The sequence below is a fragment of the Peromyscus eremicus genome, chromosome 2 (assembly GCF_949786415.1).
Source record: "Peromyscus eremicus chromosome 2, PerEre_H2_v1, whole genome shotgun sequence".
NCBI lineage: Eukaryota > Metazoa > Chordata > Mammalia > Rodentia > Cricetidae > Peromyscus > Peromyscus eremicus.
Window position 1 is genome coordinate 133,036,769 of NC_081417.1, and position 22,084 is coordinate 133,058,852.

General features: G+C 41.3%; 1 protein-coding gene across 1 annotated transcript in view; it reads left to right on the forward strand.

Moving 5' to 3' along the window:
- Positions 1–22,084, forward strand: part of Scmh1 (Scm polycomb group protein homolog 1) — a 92,370-nt gene that overhangs the window by 55,933 nt on the left and 14,353 nt on the right. The window contains exons 6-9 of the mRNA XM_059254883.1: positions 448–677; positions 5,121–5,247; positions 19,711–19,911; positions 21,512–21,703. Coding sequence (XP_059110866.1) covers positions 448–677; positions 5,121–5,247; positions 19,711–19,911; positions 21,512–21,703 — 750 coding nt within the window. The remainder of the gene's footprint in view (positions 1–447; positions 678–5,120; positions 5,248–19,710; positions 19,912–21,511; positions 21,704–22,084) is intronic.

Consider the following 22,084-nt stretch of genomic DNA (forward strand, 5'->3'; position numbering starts at 1 on the left):
TATGCCGGCTGATCTTATGTCAACTTGACACAAGCTGTAGTCATCTGAAAGGAGGGAACTTCGATTGAGTAAATGCCTCCATAAGACCCAGATGTAAGGCATTTTCTTAATTAGTGATTTATGGGGGAGAACCTAGCCCATTGTCAGTGGGGCCATCCCTGGGCTGTAGTCCTGGGTTCATTAAGAAAGCAGGCTGAGCAAGCCACTGGGAACAAGCCAGTAAACAGCACCCCTCTATGACCTCTGCAGGGGCCTCCAGGTTCCCGCCCTGTTTGAGTTTCTGTCCTGACTTCCTTCAATGATGGACTACAAAGTAGAAGTGTAAGCCCAGTAAACCCTTTCCTCCCCAACTTGCTTTTTGGCCATGTGTTTTATTGCAGCAATAGAAACCCTAAGACAGATGGGAATACAGGAGGAGGGATAATAGAATGAATCTTTTTCTTACAGTTGTGATTCCAAAGAATCCTCCCCCTGCATCTGATGTGAACACTGAGAAGCCCAGCATCCTCAGCACCAAAACTGTCTTGGAGCATCAGCCAGGGCAGAGGGGGCGCAAACCAGGAAAGAAGCGGGGCCGAACACCCAAGATCCTTATTCCCCATCCCACCTCTACCCCATCCAAGTCAGCTGAACCATTGAAATTCCCAAAGAAGAGGGGTCCCAAGCCTGGCAGTAAGGTAGGTAAAAACGTGGACTTCCCAGAAAGAGGTACAGGACAGCAATTCATCCATACATTTCATCTCGAAAAGGAGCACATCTAGCCATCTTGTCCACCTAGTTGGTGGTTTTTAAGAGAAATCTAGATTGTCATCCCTGTTCAGCACTTATCTGGAGTTTGCTAATGTTAGAGATAGAATAGTAGGGATAGGAAACCAATTTTAGTTTTTGAGAGAGTCTATCCAATGTCTTCCATAGATAAAATATTCTGCCTCTCATTAACCTTCACAAAATAGATGCCCAACATGTAAACAGAGAGTGTATTAATTCTGTAAGTGTAATTCTGTAATTTTCTTTTGCTATTGCTACCTTTCTTTTAAAAACTTCATTTAATTATTTAATGTCAGACTATATTAGATGCTATTGCATCCATATCATGATCATCACAAAACTCTGGGAGGTACTATTAGCGTTACTTTATTATGGAGTAAATTAAAACTTAGACATGTGAAATGATTTCCTGAGGCCATATAGCAAGTGATGACAAAGACTGCATTGATGGGTTCCTAGATCTAGTTCCAAGGTTGCTACTACACACACATCTTCTCTACCTAAGGGTCGTATACTTTCCTCTAGTGTGGGAAAAGATCAAGTCAAGCTTCAGTGAGCATGGTTACTGAAAGTACAACCTCTTAAGTCATTCAGCGTTTTCATTGATAGCTTCCCTAGCAAAAGCACTGGTGTAAAAAAGCTCCTCTAGGGCCCTTGTTAGCATCTCACCTCCACTCACGTCCTAGTGATCAAGGATTTCTCAGAGCCTCCCTCCTGGATTTGATTACTTGAATCACCCTGTGGAAATGATGTCCTGTTCTCCCTGGACCTCCACTGCAGTCTCATATTTTCCCCAGAGTTGGTCATTAGGTTGATTTGCTGTGCTTGTTAGTAGCTCTAGCTAACATTAGTCCTTATAGAATATAAGCTCCTCAAGGTCAAGCACCTAATCTTTCTCTTCTCTTTTCCTCCTGCAGTGCCTTGTATCTCAGTCTTGGGAGATGTTCTGTATATGCAAGATGGATGGCTGGGTGGGAAGATGGATGGGTGGGTGAGTGGATGGGTAGGTGAGTGGATGGGTGGGTGAGTGGATGGGTGAATGGATGATTTTAGTCCTGATGTTACCACTCTTATTTTCTCTTTTTTATTGGATTTGAATTCTCAGTGTCACTGCTTAATCTTTTTGTATAACATTCAGTGCTATTTCTGATCCGTTGCCCCTAATACCTAACCCTGATCCTGACTCTTATCTACTACACTGTTACTACTACTACTACTACTACTACTACTACTACTGTTACTTTATTACACCATTACTTTATTCACTCTTCTCTTTCTCATGTTGTAGAGGAGAGGCTGAATGAAGGCCCTAAGGATGCCAAGGCCAGAGAGCCATGGTTTTGATTATGTGGGCATGACTTGAGGGTAGTCAAAAGAGGGAATGTATCTGAGAAACTCCAAAAACCAAAACTGAGAGCTAGTAAATGGGAATTCAAACAGGTCTTTGTTTCAGTACATAAGGAGCTATCTTAAATAGTAGTAGGTTCCTGTGGTTGCAAGTGTTTTCTCAGGCCTGGGTGGCTCTGCCAGGAGTCTATTTCAGGAAGAGGAAGGCAGAAATATTGAAGATAATTATTTTTTTTCAGAAAATGATTTAATTGTATTTTATCTGTTACCTGTCACTAAATCCTTTTGAGTTTGTTTTAGTATACATTTTGGTAGTTAACAAAGTACAAGCCATTTAAATATATTTATTCTAGAATTTCTCTTCATAATAAAACAGAGTAGTAGGAAGAAAAGACATTGAAATCATAGAATCAGAATGCTAAATATTAAAATTATTATAATCTTCAGTCTTTTTTAATCATAATTTTTATTGATTCTTTAGGAATTTTACATTGTGCACCCCAATCCCACTTATTTTCCAGTCCCTATGTATTTGCCCTTCACCCTTGTAATGTCCCCCAAAGGGAAACCTTAAAAAGAAATAATAAAAATAAAGAAATATAAGAGAAAAAATAAAAAATAAAGAAATATAATAAGAATATTAATTTTAAAAAAAACAAAGGGCCAAAACAAAAACCAGAAAACTGACTCAAGGAAGCAGCAGATATCTGAGAAGAGTGTCAGTGAGGGTCCAGTATTGATAGTGTACCAGAAGCTAGAGGCCTTGAACCAGACCAACACATTAAACAATGAACATTTGCAAGGAAAGCTGTTTGGACGGAAGGATATACTGCATGATACACAGCAGCTCCCATTGCCACTAAGAGAATGAAGAGGCAGGAAAGATGGAGGGAGCGAAGTGGTTTTCTTTGTATGTTTGTTTGTTTCTGTTTTTGTTTTCTTGTTTTTGAAGATGATTATATTAAAGGACCTTTAATATCCTTTGAACACTAAGACCTTGGATATTATGATTGCTCTGCTCTGTACCCTTCAGGAAGTTGAAAACAGTAGCCAATGTCCTCTTTCCATCCTCTTGAAAGTAAACGTTCTCATGGTACCCTGTGTTTTGTGTCCTAGTGTCTGACCTTAATTCCCCCCTTTTATTCTTTTGCATAATTCTATAAATTTCTTCCATGTGATGACACTGCTTCTTTTTGAAACAAAAAGAAAGTCTTAGAAACCAGACACATTTAGACTTTGGTCTGTAGTCGGAAGGTTTTCTCAGGTCCCATCTGGCCCCACATTCCTCTGGTCCCGCCAGGCCCCGAGATCCCTCAGCCACTTATAAAATAATCATTCAGAGGCTTAATATTATTTACAAACTGTATGGCCTATGGCAGGCCTCTTGCTAGCTAGCTCTTTCATCTTAAATTAACCCATTTCTATTAATCTATGTTTTATTACATGACATTACCAGTCTGCTGTCATCTTGCTTCTCCTTCAGTGGCCTCTGGCATCTCTCCAGACTCAGCCTTTCTCTTTCCCGTCTCTCTTCTTGGATTTCCCGCCTGCCTCTAAGCTGCCTTGCCATAAACCAAAGCAGCTTATTTATTAACAGTGGGAACAACACATATTCACAGTGTACAGAAAGACATCCCACAGCATTGGTCTCATCCCCATTTATGGTCACCTATGTGACTTTGGACCAGTTTCTTTCCATGGGGTGCTGAGCCCCCTTCTCCCCTGTTAAATGGAGCTAAGTTAATGCATGAATCTGTGTAAAACATGTAATTACACCCATCTAAAATGCTAATGATACCTTCCATCTTCCTGCTGTCTTCTACAATATTTGGGTACTCAACTCACCAGGCTTCTCTCTGAGGGATCCTTGAAATAATAGCACCAACTCATATATTTCCCTTCTATCATGACTTACTACTTACATGGAATTCTACTTTCAGAAGTATCTGATAATGTAAGCATATGTCCTTTTCTAATGAGGGTTTTGCATGATGGCTTTTTCATGTGAAGCCATTTGATGTATGGCTGCTACTGTCACCAGATCTCTCTAGAGTCTGCGTCCCTAGAAGGAAGACAGGTTTATACAGCAGTGTACCTTACACAAGCACTTTGTGAAAGAGGATTTTTGGATCTTGGTAGTGGTTTCCTTGTATACCAGAAGGCTTTTAGAAGCTGTTTCTAGAAACATCCTAAGTTCCAGCAAAAAAATAATAACAATAATAGGTTTCTCTCAGATCTTCTTAATTACCCCCATTATTGGTAATCTGTATTGTATGCTTTATGATAAACATTTATTAATACTTATATGTCAAGGGCCATGTGAAGAATGACACTCAGACCTTCACAGGGCTCTAAGTTAATAGGAGCATCACTGTGCAAGCAGGTAATAATAGTACATGGACAATACAAAGTATGGAGTTAAGAGGAAAAGTAAGAGAACTTCCTAGACGGACATAAATTTATACTGTAAACAAGAGAAAACATTTCCCATTGAAGAGAAAACTTAAAATTGTAAAGATGTGAGCCAGATAAAATTGCAAGGTCTTAGAGAAATCGTGTAATCGGGAACTGTTAGATTATTAAGGGAAGGAGTAGCAGGTAATAAGCTGAAGAAAGGAGGCAAAGGAAAGCAGCTGGTAGAGTCAAAAGGTTCATTTCCATTGAAAGAAAGAAACAAAGTAATAACATTCAGCCATAGCATGTTTTCTGCTTTTATCTGCCCAGTTTACAAAGGATTTGGAGTTCTTATAATACTGAATCTAGCATAAAAGTACATTAAGCTCTTTCTCTGTAGAAGACCAAAATCATGTACATACATTCAGAAAAATGTTTACTAAGTACTTTGAATATGTACAGCTTTGGAGCCAGTTACTGAGTAGAAAATAAAATGTGGTTCCATTCATAAATATGTTCATTTCATGGGTGTACTGAGTGCTAGGAATAGAGGAACAAAAAAGGACGTTACCTTTCACGGGTAGCAAACTTTTCCCCATCCATTTTAACAGAGGAAACCTCGGACTTTGCTGAGCCCACCACCCACCTCACCAACAACCAGCACCCCTGAACCGGATACCAGCACTGTTCCCCAAGATGCTGCCACCATCCCCAGTTCAGCCATGCAGGCCCCCACAGGTAAGAGCAGAGGATGGAACTAGCTGCAGTTTGACCCTGAGGCATAGTGTCTACATTTCCTCTTGTCTTCTACCAATAACTAACTCTGTCCATGTGTAAAATTAAAAAAAAAAATTCTCGGGGGCTGAAGGGATGGCTCAGCGGTTAAGAGAGCATTAGCCATTCTACCAGAGGTCCTGAGTTCAATTCTCAGCACCCACATGGTGGTTCACATCCATCTGTAATGATATCTGGCATACATGCAGACAGAACACTGTATACATAATAAATAAATAAATCTTAAAAAAATTCTCTATGGCATTTGAAATAGTCTCAGAGAAACTTTCATTTTGTCAGAGCAATAAAACACACACACACACACACACACACACACACACACACACACACACACAAAACTGGGTTAATTGTTCTGTGAACTCAAACCTGGGAAACTGGGGCTGGTTTCAGGGAACAGGGAAACACTCAGAGCTTGCTGGCCCAGTTTAAAGTAATGCTCATCTTGGGTCATTCCCTTCTTAATGATCCCTTCCACCTTTCAGAAGCCTTATAGCTATATTCCATGAGGCTACCACCATTTCAATTTGGATGAAAAGCTTCTGAATTTTAAAAAGCAATCTTAATGAAGGCAAACCTTGATGGTGAAAATAAATTTTACTTTGGAGACCAGACAATGGATGATTGATTCAAAGTAAAATTTGGTAGCTGATGAGAATGGCTAATCAGCCGTGTGTGTGTGTGTGTGTGTGTGTGTGTGTGTGTGTGTGTGTGTGTGTTATAGGCTGGCACACACAAAAGTCCTATCTGTCCCCATTTTGTAAACTATGTATAATGTTACCTGTAAAATACCTATCCCTTTAAAGCATATACTTACCTTCCCGGTGGGGTGACCTTAAAGTACTCATTTGTATGTGTTCATTGAGATATTTATGTGAAAACTCTATAGTTACCCTGTCTTCCTCAGGGATGTCTAAGAAATGAGAATGACCTCCTTGCTGTTAAATGAGTTAAGTCTGTCTCTGCATAGACTCTAAAATGTTAGAGCAGAAGGGCTACTCAGCCATGGTTTCCTCTCCAAATAACTTCAAAATGCAGGACCTTCCTGTATCATGTACAAGGTCTGTCTAGATGTTTTGTTATTGTTTGACTTTTGGTTAGGGAAGGGTTGGCATGTGAATATTCAGTTGTTCCAACACAATTTGTTGAGGAGACTGCCTTTACTCCTTTGTCAAAAACAAGGTGACTCCTCCTGTGAGTTTATTTCTGGGCTCTATATCTGTTCTGTTTGTCTATTTACTTACCAATATTAAAGTGCCATGGTTGCAGGGCTATGTACTAAGTTTTGAGGTCTTGAAGTTTCAGGCCCCCAACTTTTTTCTTCACCTTTAATACTATATTGGTTAGTCGGGGTCTTTTACCTCTCCGTGCAAAACTCAGGTTCCTTTTGTAGCTATTCAGAAAATAATTTTCTGGGACTTTTTTTTTTTTAAGTGTACGTGTATGTGCTTAAGTGTGTATGTATACATGTGTGCTGATGCATATGGAGGCCAGAAGAGGGTGTCAGATACTTGGAACTGGAGTTACAGGCAGTTGTAAATAATCCAATGTGGGTGCCAGGAACCAAACCCCTGGTCTTCTGCAAGAGAACCACCAAGCCATCTCTCCAGCCCTACTTTCTGGGGTTATGACTGGGATTATGTAGAATCTCAAGATCAATTTGAGAAAGACTAATTTCTTTTTTTGTTTTGTTTTGTTTTTTGTTTTTCGAGACAGGGTTTCTCTGTGTAGCTTTGCGCCTTTCCTGGAACTCGCTTTGGAGACCAGGCTGGCTTTGAACTCACAGAGATCCGCCTGGCTCTGCCTCCCGAGTGCTGGGATTAAAGGCGTGCGCCACCACCGCCTGGCTAAGACTAATTTCTTAACAGTGAGTTATATTATGCTCTCCACTAATTTGGTACTTTGATTTCGTTTTTTTTTTCTTCAGAATAACAATATTACTAATAAAGACTCATATCTTATTATGTTAATGCCTAAATATTACTCCTTTGGAACTATTGTAAATGATAATGTATTTTCATTAAAACATTGTTAATATAGAGCAAAGTGACTTTTAAATATTAACCTTATATTCTGCAGTCTTTTACAATTACTTTTTAGTTCCAGGTTGTTTTTGTTTTTTTGCTTGGTTTTTTTTCTTTTTCTTTTTTCATATTTCTATGTAGAAAATCATTTGTAGTCCAGGGAAGGTTTTTTATTTGCTGATGTGTATACTTTTCTTTTCACGTCATAACGCATTATCTAGAACTTCCGTTGTGATGTTGAAGAGGAGCGTGAGAGGAGATATTCCGACTTTGTTCCTCATCTTAATGGCAGTCCTCTTGGTTTCTCACTGTTTCATATGTCAACTGTAGGAGTTTGTGTTTTATAAGTATTTAACAAGTTAAAGAAATTGCCTATTTTTTGTTTTCTGAAGAGATTTTATTACAAATGAGTATTGTGTTTCTGAATATATTGATGTGTTTTTTATTTAGCCTGTAAATATGATTAAGAGGTTTTTTGGGTTTTTTAATTTTTTGAAGGATAAGGCCTTGCTCTAAATCACCTAGGCTGGCCTGCAACTCACCATGTGTCCTACACTGGCCTCAAACAGTCCTCCTGCCTCAGTCTCCTGAATGCTGGCATTATAGATGTGAGCCACCATACCAAGCTTACATTTATCAGGGGTTTTTTGCATGTTGGATAAGTCTTCCAACTTGGGACAAATTCTGTTTTTCATGTCATACAATTCTTTCATACAATATTGGGTAAGATTTCTCTAATGTTTGTTGAAGATTTTGACATCCATGTTCATGAGAGATGTTGGTCTATAATTTTCTTTTAATTGTTATTTCTTTGGTTTGGGTATTAAAATAATGCTGACCTCATAGAATGAGTTTGATAAATATTCCTTCTGTTTTTGTCTTCTAAAAGAGATTTATAGAGTCAGGTGGTAGTGGCACATACCTTTAATCCCAGCACTTGGGAGGCAGAGGAAGGCCAATCTCTGTGAGTTTGAGGCCAACTTGGTCTACAGAGTTGAGTTTCAGGACAGCCAGGGCTACACAGAGAAACCCTGTCTCGAAAAACAGAGAGAGAGAGAGAGAGAGAGAGAGAGAGAGAGAGAGAGAGAGAGAGAGAGAGAACAAATTGTATAAATAATTAGTAACCTTCCCGAATACAAAGTACCAGGCCCAGATAGTGTTACTGGTAAGTTCTACCAAACATTTAAGAGACAAACTATATCAATTCTATAAATATCTCTCTCTCTCTCTCTCTCTCTCTCTCTCTCTCTCTCTCTCTCTCTCTATCTATCTATCTATCTATCTATCTCTATCTCTATCTCTATCTCTATCTCTCTATCTCTCTCTCTCTATCTCTATCTATTGAGACAGAGTTTTTCTGTGTAGCCCTGGCCCCTGGAACTCACTCTGTAGACCAGACTGGCCTCAAACTCAGAACTCTACCTGCCTCTGCCTCTCAAGTGCTGGGATTAAAGGTGTGTGTCACCACCACCCAACTTTATTTTCATATTTTTTTTAAGAGAGAATGTCTCTTTGTTTTGCCCAGACTGTCCCTGAACTCTTGAGCTCAAGCAATCCTACCGTAGCTTCAGAAGCTAAGATTACAATCATGTATCATTATACTCAGCCCTGTATTTTTCTTCTTGACTAGGTCTCAGGAGACTGTCTTTCAACAAACTGTTCCATTCATCTAGATTAATTAATTTATGGGTAAAAAATTTTATTCATAATATACTCTTAATTTTTTATTTCAATGTTTTACACAATATATTTTGATCATATTCTTTCCTCTCCCCAACTGCTCCCAGATCCTCCCCTCCTTCTTACCCACCCAACTTCATGTTCTCTCTCTCTCTCTCTCTCTCTCTCTCTCTCTCTCTCTCTCTCTCTCTCTCAAAAAAAAACAAAGCAAAATGAAAATTAAAACAAAAAATAAGACCAAATATATGACAAAACATACCAAAGCAAAACAAAAGCACACAAAAAATATGGAGACCTTTTTATGTTGGTCTTGACATGGGGTCTGCCTTAGAGTGTGGTTGATATATTCAGTATCACTCCATTGGGGAAAACTGACTTTCCCTTTCCCAGCAGGTAACAATTATAAATAGCTTCTTTTTGTCCCCTTTGCATTGGTGGGATTTTTGTCTGATATGAATTTGTGTAGTTTTGTGCATGCTGTCCCAGTCTCTTGAGTTCAGGTGTGTATCGGCTCTGTTGTGTCTGGAAGACAGTTTCCTTGAAGTCATCTATCTACTACCTCTGGCTCTTACAGCCTTTCTCCTTTCCACTTAGATCCTTGAGCCATTAAGAAATGAGTGCTCAAAAGTTTGTCACTTTGTACATTGTCTAATTGTGGATGTCTGTGTTAATTCCCATCTACTGCAAGAAGAGCTTCTCTGATGAGGGCTGGACTATGCACTGATCTATAGGCATAGCTGTATGTCATTAGAAATTGCTTTATTGCTGTGTTCCTTTAGCAGAATAATAGTAGTAGCTTTTACACTAAGGCCCATGACTTATCTAGTCCCAGGTTCTTGGCCACTTCATCAATGTCAGGTATGGGTTCCATCTCATAGAGTGGGCCTTCAATTCAATTAAAAATGTCTGATTACTCTCATAGTGTCTGTGCTGCTATTGCACCAGTATATCTTGCAGGCAGGTTGCTGTTGTAGAGCACAGGTTTGTAGTTGGATGATAATTGATGATTACTTTTCTCCTCTGGTAGCATGCAAAATATCTTCCAGCAACATGAATGCTAGTCGGTAATGGTAAAGCTTCTAGTTGGCCATCAGCTTGATTTCTCCAAGTTCAATGACATAAATAAATGATGTCTTCAACAATATAGTCTTACCACCAGGTTGCGGAGGGTAACCAATAGCCTGTAATGTTTGGGGTAGGGCCTCTGGGACCCGTTTAGTCAACAACTCAACAATATGTAACCTGTCCTGGCACTGGAGATTTTAACTTGATGGCTTAAGATGTCTAGTTGGGGCATTATCTCCCCCTTAGTGGCTCCATTTAAATTTCTTTCATATATGTGTATATTTTAGGATGTTTCTAGAGTTGTAGGTTTTCATATGGCTTTTCAAAAGGGAAACTCATTATTAGTTGACTCTCCCCATAGTCACTCCTTCACCCTGCCCTCTTATCCCCTCCCCATTTTATCCTCCTATTCTAGTTTCCCTTCATCTCTTTATAACACTATATTCTATTTCTCTCTCCTTAGAAGATCACCTTCTCCCTCTGTTCCCTTACTATCTGCCTAACCTCTCTGGTTATTCTAATAGAAACACACGTTTCTAAAGTTAAAAGTTAACATCCACATATAAGAGAAAACATGCAACATTTGTTTTTTGGGGTCTGGGATATCTCAAGATGATTGTTTCTAGCTCAATCTATTTACCTGTTTTATAATTTCACTTTTTAACAGCTAAATAATATTCCATTGTGTAAATGTACATTTTTATTATCCATCCATCAGGTGATGGACATCTAGCCTCTTTCCAATTCCTGGATATTATGAGTAGAGCAGCAATGAACATGGATAAGCAAGTGTGTAGAGTCCTTAGGGCAAATATGTGACTTTAGCTGTCATAGTGCTTCTTTATGACAATGAGTGCTGTGATAGTGTGAATAGGTATGGCCCCCATAGACTCACGTGTTTGAATACTTGACCTATATTGAGTGGTACTATTAATAGGTGTGGCCTTTTAGGAAGAAGTGTGTCACTGTGGAGGTAGGTCTTGAGGTCTCATATGTGCTCAAGCCACACCCAGTGTGACAGTCTCTTCCTGTTGCCTGCAGATCAAGATATATAACTCTCAGCTCCTTCTCCAGCACCATGTCTGCCTGTATGCTACCTGCCAGGATGATAATGAACTAATAAACCTCTGAAACTTTAAGCCAGCCCCAATTAAATGTTTTCCTTTATAAGAGTTGCCATGGGTGGGCTGGAGAGATGGCTCAGAGGTTAAGAGCACTGGCTGCTCTTCCAGAGGTCCTGAGTTCAATTCCCAGCCACCACATGGTGACTCACAACCATCTGTAATGACATCTGATGCCCTCTTCTGGCCTGCAGGGATACATGCAGGCAGAACACTGTATATATGATAAATAAATAAATCTTAAAAAAAAAAAAAAAAGAGTTGCCATGGTCATGGTGTCTCTTCACAGCAATAGAAACCCTAAGACAAGTGCCCTTGTGTTTGATGCATAAATGTTTAGAATTATAATATCCTCTTTGTGTGGTTTTTGCCTTTAATGAATATGTAGTGTCTTTCCCTATCTCTCCTAATTAGTTTTGGTTTTAAAGTCTATTTGGTCAGATTATAGTCTGCTTCTTTATTGATTCCATTTGCTTGGAATATTGTTTCCCATCCCTTTGCCCTAAAATGCTATCTGTCCTTGATAGTGAGGTATGTTTTTTGGATACAGTGGAAAGATGGATCCTGTTTTCTAATCCAGTCTTTTTATTGAGAAAATGAGACTATTGATATTGGGAGATACTACTTATTGATCAGTGTTTATTAATTCCTATTATTTTGTTCTCATGGTATGTTTTTATTGTCTTTTTTGATTGACTATTCTGGGATTATTTAATCCTCATGTCCTTGTTGGTATAGTTAACTTTCCCTTCAGACTGAAATTTTCCTTCTAGTGCCTTCTGTAGAGCTGGATTGGTAGACAGAAATTGTTTAAATTTGTTTTTAGCAGAAAATATATTTTTCTTTCTCCATCTATTATGATTGGTAGTGTATAGTGGTCTGGGTTAGCATCTGTAGTCTCTCAGTTTGTAGAAAATATCTCCAGGCCCTTCTGCCTTTCCTAATCTCCATTGAAGATTCAGGTGTTATTCTAATGGGCCTGCCTTTGTATGTGCCTTGGTCGTCTTCTCTTGCAGCTTTCAATGTCCTTTCTTTGTCCTGTGCATTCAGTATTTGGATTATCATGTGTCATGGGGATTTTCTTTTCTGGTCCTATCTGTTTGGTGTTCTGTATGCCTCCTGTGTACCTTGATAAACATCTCTTGCTTTGGGTTGGGGAATTTGTCTTCTATGATTTTATTAAAAATACTTTCTGTGCCTTTGACCTAGTTCTTCTCCTTCCTCTATATTATTCATAGATTTGGTCTTTTCATAGTGTCCCAGATTTCCTGGATGTTTTGTACCTGGATTTTTTTATATTTAACATTTTCTTTGGCCAAACTATCCATTTCTTCTACTTTGTCTTCAAGACATGAAATTCTCTCTTCCATGTCTTTTGATCTGTTGGTGAGGCTTAACTTCCTGAGTTTTTCATTATTAATTTTATTTCAATTTGATCTTTTTTTTGTTTTGTTTTGTTTTTTGGTTTTTCAAGACAGGGTTTCTCTGTGTAGCTTTGCGCCTTTCCTGGAACTCACTTGGTAGCCCAGGCTGGCCTCGAACTTACAGAGATCCGCCTGCCTCTGCCTCCCGAGTGCTGGGATTAAAGGCATGCGCCACCACCGCCCGGCTTCAATTTGACTTTTATTTAGCAATTCTATTTCTTTGCTAAATTCTACTTTCGTGTCTTAAGTTGTTTTCATTATTTCAGTCAACTATTTCTGTTTTCATGGTCTTCATTAAGGCATTTATTTATGTCCACGTTAAGGTCCTCAGAGCCTACTACAGTAGGGCTAATGGCTTCTGCTGGAGGAATAGTGTCTTTGTTGTTCATGTGTGTGTTTTCACTGGGATCTAGGCATCTAGCACTATGATGCTCCAGATGTTTCTGGGTATAAATATCTAGTCTCACCTTTGATGGCTGAGTGTTGTCTTAGGGTTTCTATTGCTGTAAAGAGACACAGCAATTCTTATAAGGAAAACATTTAACTGGGAGCTCACAGTTTCAGAGGTCAGTCCATTATCATCATGGTGGGACATGGCTGCATGCAGGCAGACATGGTGCTGGTGAGGTAACTGAGAGTTTTACATCTTGCAGACAACAGGAAGCGGACTGAACACTGGTTATGGCTTGAGTATATATGAGACCTCAAAGCCCACCCCCACAGTGACACTCTTCTTCCAACAAGGCCACACCTCCTGATAGTGCCGCTTCCTTTGGGGGCCATTTTCTTTCAAACCGCCACAGGTGTGTTTTGTTCTTTCATTGCTATTTCCCCATTCTGGGCTCTGGCCAAGTGTGGCAGCTGTGGGGTCCCTGGTGAAGAGGAGTTGTGGATCTCCTCTAATCTTTATTCTCTTCTGCTTAGTCTGAGCTTAATTTTCTCTTTTTTGAGTTTCTTTGGGTGTAAACTTGTATTATTGACTTTAGATTTTATGGGGTACAGAAATCTAGGTTGTTGGGGGCTTCTCTCACAATAATTTAGATATTTCATTATATTTTCTCTATGTTTCCATGATTTCTGAGATATTATCCTATAAGTAAGATGGTTTTTCCACCTGACTTCTTTTAATATTTATTGTTTTGGTTTTATTGATGGGGGGTTTTTTGTTTATTTTTGTTTTGATTTTTTTTTTCCAGAGCTGAGGACCGAACTCAGGGCCTTGTGCTTGCTAGGCAAGCACTCTACCACTGAGCTAAATCCCCAACCCCATGGTGTTTTGTTTTGTTTTGAGACAATCTTTCATTATTGTCCAAGTTGGGCTTCAACTCTTTATGTCTAGAGAGTCAACTGATTCTTGGATCATCCTAACTTAAGAGTTTTCTATTGCTGTCATAAAATGACATGACCAAGCCCAGTAGTAATGGTGGACACCTTTAATCCCAGCACTCGGGAGGCAGAGACAAGCAGATCTCTGAGTTTGAGGTCAGCCTGGTCTATAAAGTGTGTTCCAGGACAGCCAGGGCTATACATAGAAATCCTATCGCAAAAATAACAATAAAAAAAGCATGATCAAAAGAAACTTGGGGGGCTGGAGAGATGGCTCAGAGGTTAAGAGCACTGACTGCTCTTCCAGAGGTCCTGAGTTCAATTCCCAGCAACCACATGGTGGCTCACCACCATCTGTAATAAGATCTGGTGCCCTCTTCTGGCCTGCAGTCATTCATGCTGTGTACATAATAAATAAATCTTTAAAAAAAAAAAAAGAAAGAAAGAAAGAAACTTGGTAGAGCCGGGCGGTGGTGGCCCACACCTTTAATCCCAGTACTGGGGAGGCAGAGGCAGGCAGATCTCTGTGAGTTTGAGGCCAGCCTGGTCTACAGAGCAAGTTCCAGGACAGGCTCCAAAGCTACACAGAGAAACCCTGTCTCAAAAAAAAAAAAAAACAACAAAAAAACAAAAAGAAAGAAAGAAAGAAACTTGGTAAGGAAAGGGTTTATTTGGTTTACACTTTCACATCACTGTCCACCCTCCAAGGAACTCAGGGCAGCAATTTGGAGGCAAGGAAGGACTGAAGCACAAGCCATATAGGAATGATGCATAGTGGCTTTGCTCCTCATGGCTTACTCAGCCTACTTTCTTATACCATCCAGGACCACCTGCCCAGGGTTAGCACTACCCACAGTGGGCTGGGCCCTACCACATCAATAACCAATCAAGAAAATGCTCTATAGACTTGCCTGTAGGCCATCGTATGGAGGCATTTTCTCAATTGAGATGCCTCTTCCCAGACAACTCAATAGACTATGGTTAGAAAGACACTAATGCCCAAGCCCCAAACTTAGCATCATTTCAACCATATTCTATTGATCAGTTAGTCACAGAACCTAAATTCAAGAATAAGGAATCCCTAATCAGACCTCACCTGTCAGTGGAGGCGTGTTAAAGAATCATGAGCTATATTTTAAAACTACTTCAGACAACCCTCTAAATATAAATTATTTACACTTTTCCTACTTGAGAAGTTAATTGTTCCCTCACAGGACTCTTCATCAAAAGTCTCATCTCCTTACAACATGAGGCAACAGGTCCAGCATCTATCTCATCCTCTGAATGAGGTGCAGGTGCACGAGTCCTCTTATATGACATTTCTTAGCTACAGGACTTGGATGTTGTTCCTCTCCATCAGAAGACCCATGAACTAAAGAGTCACATAGCAAACATGTGGCTGTGGGCCATGGTTAGGATGACTTTATAGTGTGAAGCAGTCACTAATTGCAGACATTCTGGAATTCATATGAGCACATGAGCCGATTCCTTAGTTAGGTCCAGTGCTGCTTCCTAGACATTTTGTAGTTCTATTTGTCCTTTGCCATGAGACACCTACCTAGTCTTCTCTATTCTCCTTGCCTAAGAAAGGTTGGGAGTACAAAGAGATTAAGAAGTGAAGGTGGGGTGTATATATATATATATATGTGTGTGTGTGTGTGTGTGTGTATAGTATGTATATGTCTATTTTGCTTGCAAGTATGTATCTGTGTATTACATGCGTATATGGTACCTATAGAGGCCAGAAGAGTGTGTCAGGTCCTCTGGGACTGTAGTTAGACACCTAGTCTTATTGCAACTTGATATGCCATGTTTGGTTGATATTCCTGGGAGGCCTGTCCTTTTCTGAAGGGAAACAGTGGAGGAGTAAATCTGGAGCAGAGGGGAGGTGGGGCTGGGAGGAGAGGAGGAAGGGGAAACTGTGATTGGAATGTAATATATGAGAGTAGAATAAAAAAAAAAGAAGACGTGGGGGCAGAGGAACATGTTTTCCATTTTGTACTGTCTCTGAACCTTCTGAGTTCATGTCGGCAATCATTCTAACAAAATGACCATCTGAACAGTTTGAGGCGTTTCTCTGAGTAGCATCAGGGTTTGCTTCCTCTGCAGCTGCAGCTAAAAGTGCCCTGGAGAATCTTAATAAAGGAAAGGAGGCCATGAATTTGAGAGGGAAGGGAAGGAGGGGAACATGGCAGAGATTTGTGGAAGGGGGGTTAATATTTTTAAAGAGGAAAAAAATTAATCTTGTATAAAGAAAAAAGTCTGCAAGGGTTTCCCTTAGCAAATTCCTATGGAAATCTTAGGTCTGAAAGAAATTCATAAAGCATATTCTTAAACATTCTTCCGATTCTTTTTTAGTTTTTTGAGAAGACAGGGTTTCACTATGTAGCCCTGGCTGGCCTGGTACTCACGACGTAGACCCAGACTGGCCCCAGACTCAGAGATCCACCTGCCTCTGTTATGAATACGAGGATTTAAGATATGTGCCACCAACCCCAACCTTCTTTTTTAGTTCTCAATAAAGGATTTTATCTCTCATCTTAACGTTTTATCATAAGCAGCAAGAAGGCAGATAGCACTTCGATGGCTTTAAAAATCTTAGCTATTTCATTGAGCTCATCAAGTACACTTCCTGTTTTATGCTATTATGGGCAACAATCCTATCAAACTTCCAGTCCCTTCCTAGCACATGTGCCCCATCCTTCATCCTCAATTATATTGTCTTCACTTTCCTAAACTCTTGACGGAGAGCCTTCTGGGCAACTTGAGGCTTCCATTAAAACTCTTAAAGGGGCTGGGAGTGTAGCTCAGTGGTAGAGCACTTGCTGGATGAGGCTCTGGATTTGATCCCCAGCACTAAAGAAAAAAATAATCACTACCCCAGGACTTGAGTCCCACCTGGGACTTTGTTTGTGCTGCTTTCTGCACCCCACCCCCACCCCTGTTCCAAAGCCAATGTCGTGTGTTTGGCATTTGTGGTTTTTTTGTTTTTGTTTTTGTTTTTTTTTGGTTTTTCGAGACAGGGTTTCTCTGTGTAGCTTTGCGCCTCTCCTGGAACTCACTTGGTAGCCCAGGCTGGCCTCGAACTCACAGAGATCCGCCTGGCTCTGCCTCCCGAGTACTGGGATTAAAGGCGTGCGCCACCACCGCCCGGCGTGTTTGGCATTTGTTACTGAAGCATCTTGTATCAGAATCTATTCTGATAAGCTTTTGTTATATGACAAACAACTACAAAACTTGATAATTTGAAACACTGAGGGCAGACTGTGAAGACAGCTCATGTATTGCATAGTGCCAGATGGGGAGTGGAACTGACTAGGTTTGGGGATCCACTTTCCCACATGACTGGCATATTGGTTCTGCCTGTTTCTCCACATGAACCTCTCCACAAGATGATTTGTTTTCTTACACATAATAAATAGTTGCAATCCAAGAGTAAATACACCAAGAAACAAGAAGTAGAAGCTGCTGGTTTCTTAATCCTAGGTCCAGAAACTGACACAGTATCATACCTACTGCTGTCTGTTGGTCAAGTGTGACAGAGAACAATGATAGGCATGTTGAAGACTCTCAGAACCATGTTCTAAAACTGGCAGGCTTCCAAAGGTTGCGGGTTGCCCTTTGGTGTTTCACCGTATGACTCATGTAAAATTCATTTTAAAAATCACCATTAGAAGCATCATATAAGACTTACATCCATGAGATGTACAAATCTTAGTTGCAAATATATTGTACACTCATATACAATTTACTGAATTTTATTTATTTTTTTCATTTTTTGAGACAGGGTTTCTTTGTGTAGCCTTGGCTGTCCTGGAACTTACTATGTAGACCAAGCTGGCCTCGAATTCAGATCTACCTGCCTCTGCCTCCCAAGTGCTGGGATTAAAAGCATGTGCCACCACCACCCAGCCAATTTGCTGAATCTTAATGAATGTCAGCACCTGTGTAACTACTACGTCCCTGTGATCAAAACACAGGACACTTTTGTCACCCCAGAAGTTCCATCAGGCTCCTTGCTGTCAGTCTCTGTCTCCACTGTGATTGAAATCTTTTTATCATGAGTTAGATTTTGTAGATCTTGAATTTAATATAATTTAGCCTTGCTGTCTGTATGTACTCTTGTATCTGGTTTCTTTCACTCAAAAAAAATTTTTTTGGAAAGACACTTATGTTTTTGTGCCTATCCATAGGTCAAGGTTTTCTTTCTGCCAAGTGGTATTCCATTAAATGAACATACCCTAGTTTGTGTGGTCATTCTCCTGCTGATGGACACTTGCGCTAATTTCAGTTTGAGATTATTATAAATAAACTGCTATGAACATTTGTATTAAGTGTCTTGTCTCTGAGTTCCTCCATTTTTAGCGATTTTAGTACTAGGGCAACACGCCAAACATGAAAATCCTCCCTTTTTTTTTCTTTTTCTTTCATTGGGGGGGGGGGCATTGTTTTGTTTTGAGACAGGGTTCCTTTTGTATATCCATGACTGTCCTGGAACTCACTCTGTAGACCAGGCTGCCCTCAAACTCACAGAGATCCACCTGCCTCAGCCCCAGTGCTGGGGTCAAAGGTGTGCGCCACCACCGCCCAGCTTCTTTTTTTACTTTTTGCTTTTTGTTATTGCTGTTTGTTTTTCTTAAATTTGAACTCAGAATTGCGCCTCAGAATCCTAAGTGCTGGGATTACAGGTGTTTACCACCATGTCCTGTTTTTTGGGGTTTTTTTTTCTTTCTTTCTTTTTTTTTTTTGGTTTTTCGAGACAGGGTTTCTCTGTGTAGCTTTGCGCCTTTCCTGGAACTGGCTTTGTAGACCAGGCTGGCCTCGAACTCACAGAGATCCGCCTGGCTCTGCCTCCCGAGTGCTGGGATTAAAGGCGTGCACCACCACCCGGCCTTTTTTTTTTTTTTCATGTATATTTGTGTAGTGTGTGTGTGTGTGTGTGTGTGTGTGTGTGTGTGTGTGTGTGTATAGAGGCCAATAGTCTTGGATCTCTTTCTACCTCGTTCACTGAAGCAGGGTCTCTCAGTTGAACTCAAAGCTCACCAACATGGGATAGTCGATGTAGCTAGCTAGCTCCAGCAGTCTCCTGTCTCTACTCTGCCTTGCAAGCGTTTGGAGTATAGGTGGTCCACCATGCTTACCTAGTGTTTACATGGGTTCTTGTGAGCCCAACGCCAGTCCTCAAGCTTGTACAGCCAGCACTGGATCCACTGAACATCTCCACAGTCCCCTGCTCCCTGTTCTTAAGAGATCTAAACTGATCCTCCTTTTCCTACATTGACCCTTATAGGCACCTCCTAGGCACTTTTATTCTGCCAATTAGGTGTCTACAAGTCAGTCTCCTTCCTGCTTCAGGACACAGAGCTTCTTGGGGTCTGCTATGTCGGGGGCTACTTCTCCAGTCTGCTGTCTGGTTCCCACAATGCTATTGCCTGTTTCTTCACTTGTCATCTGACTTACCTTAGAGAGATCTAGGAAAGAACAGAGTTTACATTTTCTTTTCAGGGCCCAGAAAACAACACAAGTTCTGTGCCTTGATTTCCGTTCTGGGTTTTTCTCCTAATAGGCTGTGTCCCCAGAGACCTTGGGCTGGTGGCAACTAGGCATGGGATTTTCCAAGCCTCCCTCTGTCACCCACTGTGTTTTGTGGTGTAGTTGTGGGGACTGCAGTGGAACCAGGTCCAGAGTTTAGCAGATGGAAGAGAGCTGCACTCTGACTTCTCCCTGCCAGACACACTGTAAGGTTCTTGGCTTCTTTGTTTCCTATAGTTTGTATCTACTTGAACAAGAGCGGCAGCACAGGCCCCCACTTGGATAAGAAGAAGATCCAACGACTTCCTGACCATTTCGGGCCAGCCCGTGCCTCTGTGGTGTTGCAGCAGGCTGTCCAGGCTTGCATTGACTGTGCTTATCACCAGAAAACTGTCTTCAGCTTCCTCAAACAGGGCCATGGCGGTGAGGTCATCTCAGGTAAACACTTTCAAGCTGGTTTGACTTCGTAGCCAGAGGGGCAGGCCTTCATTCTAATGAGACATCCTAATCCCGAGTTCATAGTTACCAATTCTGGAGAATGCAAAAGTATCCCATTCCTCAAGAGTTCTCACTTCCAGCTCCAGGCTCTTCTGAACCATGTGCCATATATGGTATGTGCCATACATCTCTGCCAAGAATAGCCAAACAAACTGCCTAACACAGCCTTTGAACAGTCCTCTCCTGTCCCCACAGAATATATGAGTGTGTGGCTTAAAACCGTTCCAGAGGAAGGATACATAGGGGCTATGTTGTTGCCACAAGAGAATTTCCCCAAATGGCTTCAGGAAACTTCTGACCTCCTCCTATTCCCCTGCCTCCTTAGCTTCTTGGTTTCTAGGACCCATACAAGGGAGCTGAGCCCAGGACAGAGGACAATGAGCGTTTAACGGTGTGGTACTTTTTGCTGTAACTGAAAATACTTTCCTGCTGCGCCTTGTTTCTGTTTCACTTTCCTTAAGTCCAGAATCTTATTTTTACCCACCAAGCCTACAGAGGCTTGTCCTGCAGCCTTCCAGTCTTTACAGCCTTCTCCCTTTCCTCCTTAGCAAGCTGTCGTGATTAGCTTCAAGAAACCAGCTGACAGGGAACACAAGTAGCCAAACAATTCTTTTAGCAAATACCTGTTGACCTTTTACTCTGGGTCAGAGTTTCTGCCATACACTGTCCAGGAAAAGGGAAAACAGAAGATGACAGGCTCAGGTCTGCACTGGTGGAAAGGAAAATCTAAACAGTCTGTGGAGGCAAACAGAAACGTTAGGGAGCCCAGTAGGCAGTAACTGGCTGCATGGAGAATGGGAACTGCTGATACAGTAAGTCAGTCCTTCTGAGGCCAGACCGCTCTCTGGCCTCTCCCTTGCAGCAGTCTGCAGGGTCTGAGCCTTCCTTAGTGTCTGGAGTTGCCCTTGCCTCTACCTGCCTAGAGTTCTGCCTCTTCAAAACTTTTCTAAGAGTGATTTATCTCCCCAGATCTCCATTTTCTCACTTCCCTCAAAGACAATTACATGAGCCTTTTTGCTTTTTAAAAATTATGCCAACATTTTGATAGAACTAGATAGGACATAAAATAAAACAAACATGAGACATTTCCAAATGTTGCCCAAATCTAGTATCCTTGTATGGGTTGGAAATTGTTAACCTAAGCCCTTGCTACCAACAGCAGTATTCCTGTTCTTGGGCAGTTTACTTGTGAAACAGCACCCTAGGTGAACACTTTTCCTGAAGGAAGCCCAGCCAGGTGATGAAGCCGATAGCGTTATGTTCATAGTTGTTTCACAGGTTGAGTGAAATCATCCCGGAGCCCTGAGGGTACAACAGACTCGGTCTGGCCACTCCTGTGGTTGCACACCCTTGGGAGGTAGAAGCAAAAATCAAAGCCCTTGAGCAAGGGAGGGCAGCAGGAAGAAGACAGACAGACAAGCAGCCCGGGCACGGCCTCTGTGTAACTAGCCAGTCCCAAGACAAGCAGTGAGCTGGGCTTCTCTGGCCAGCTCCACACCGCACTGCACAACTGACTTGTTTCCTTTACCTAACTCCACAGCCGTGTTTGACCGGGAACAACACACCCTCAACCTCCCAGCAGTCAACAGCATCACCTATGTCCTCCGGTTCCTGGAGAAGCTCTGCCACAACCTTCGCAGTGACAATCTGTTTGGCAACCAGCCCTTTACACAGACTCACTTACCACTCACTGCCACGGAGTACAGCCACAGCCACGACAGGTACCTACCAGGTAGGAGCTGGGATGGGGCCTGGGCTGCATGGGAACTGGGCAGCCAGCAGCATCTGCAAGGGGCCAGGGGCAGCCCTCATGAGGGCCTGGAAGCCTAGCACCCACTGTCCAGAGTTCTGGTTTTCTGCTCTTTACCCTTCCACATCTGGGTCATAGCTAGGGCTTTGGTCTTTTGTCATGTTGACTCTTCAGGATTTTGTTGTCACTCTAGAATTTCTCATTCCTCTGGACCCCTGACTCTAAAAGTTGCCCTATGATTTCTCCACACATGTAGTGTGGAGCCCATGAAGTCCCAGCACATCTCCCAGGGTGAATCTGGCACCAAAGGCCTCAAAGAGCTGTCCTTTGCCAGCACCAAGGTTTACTCTTAGGCTAGAAGTT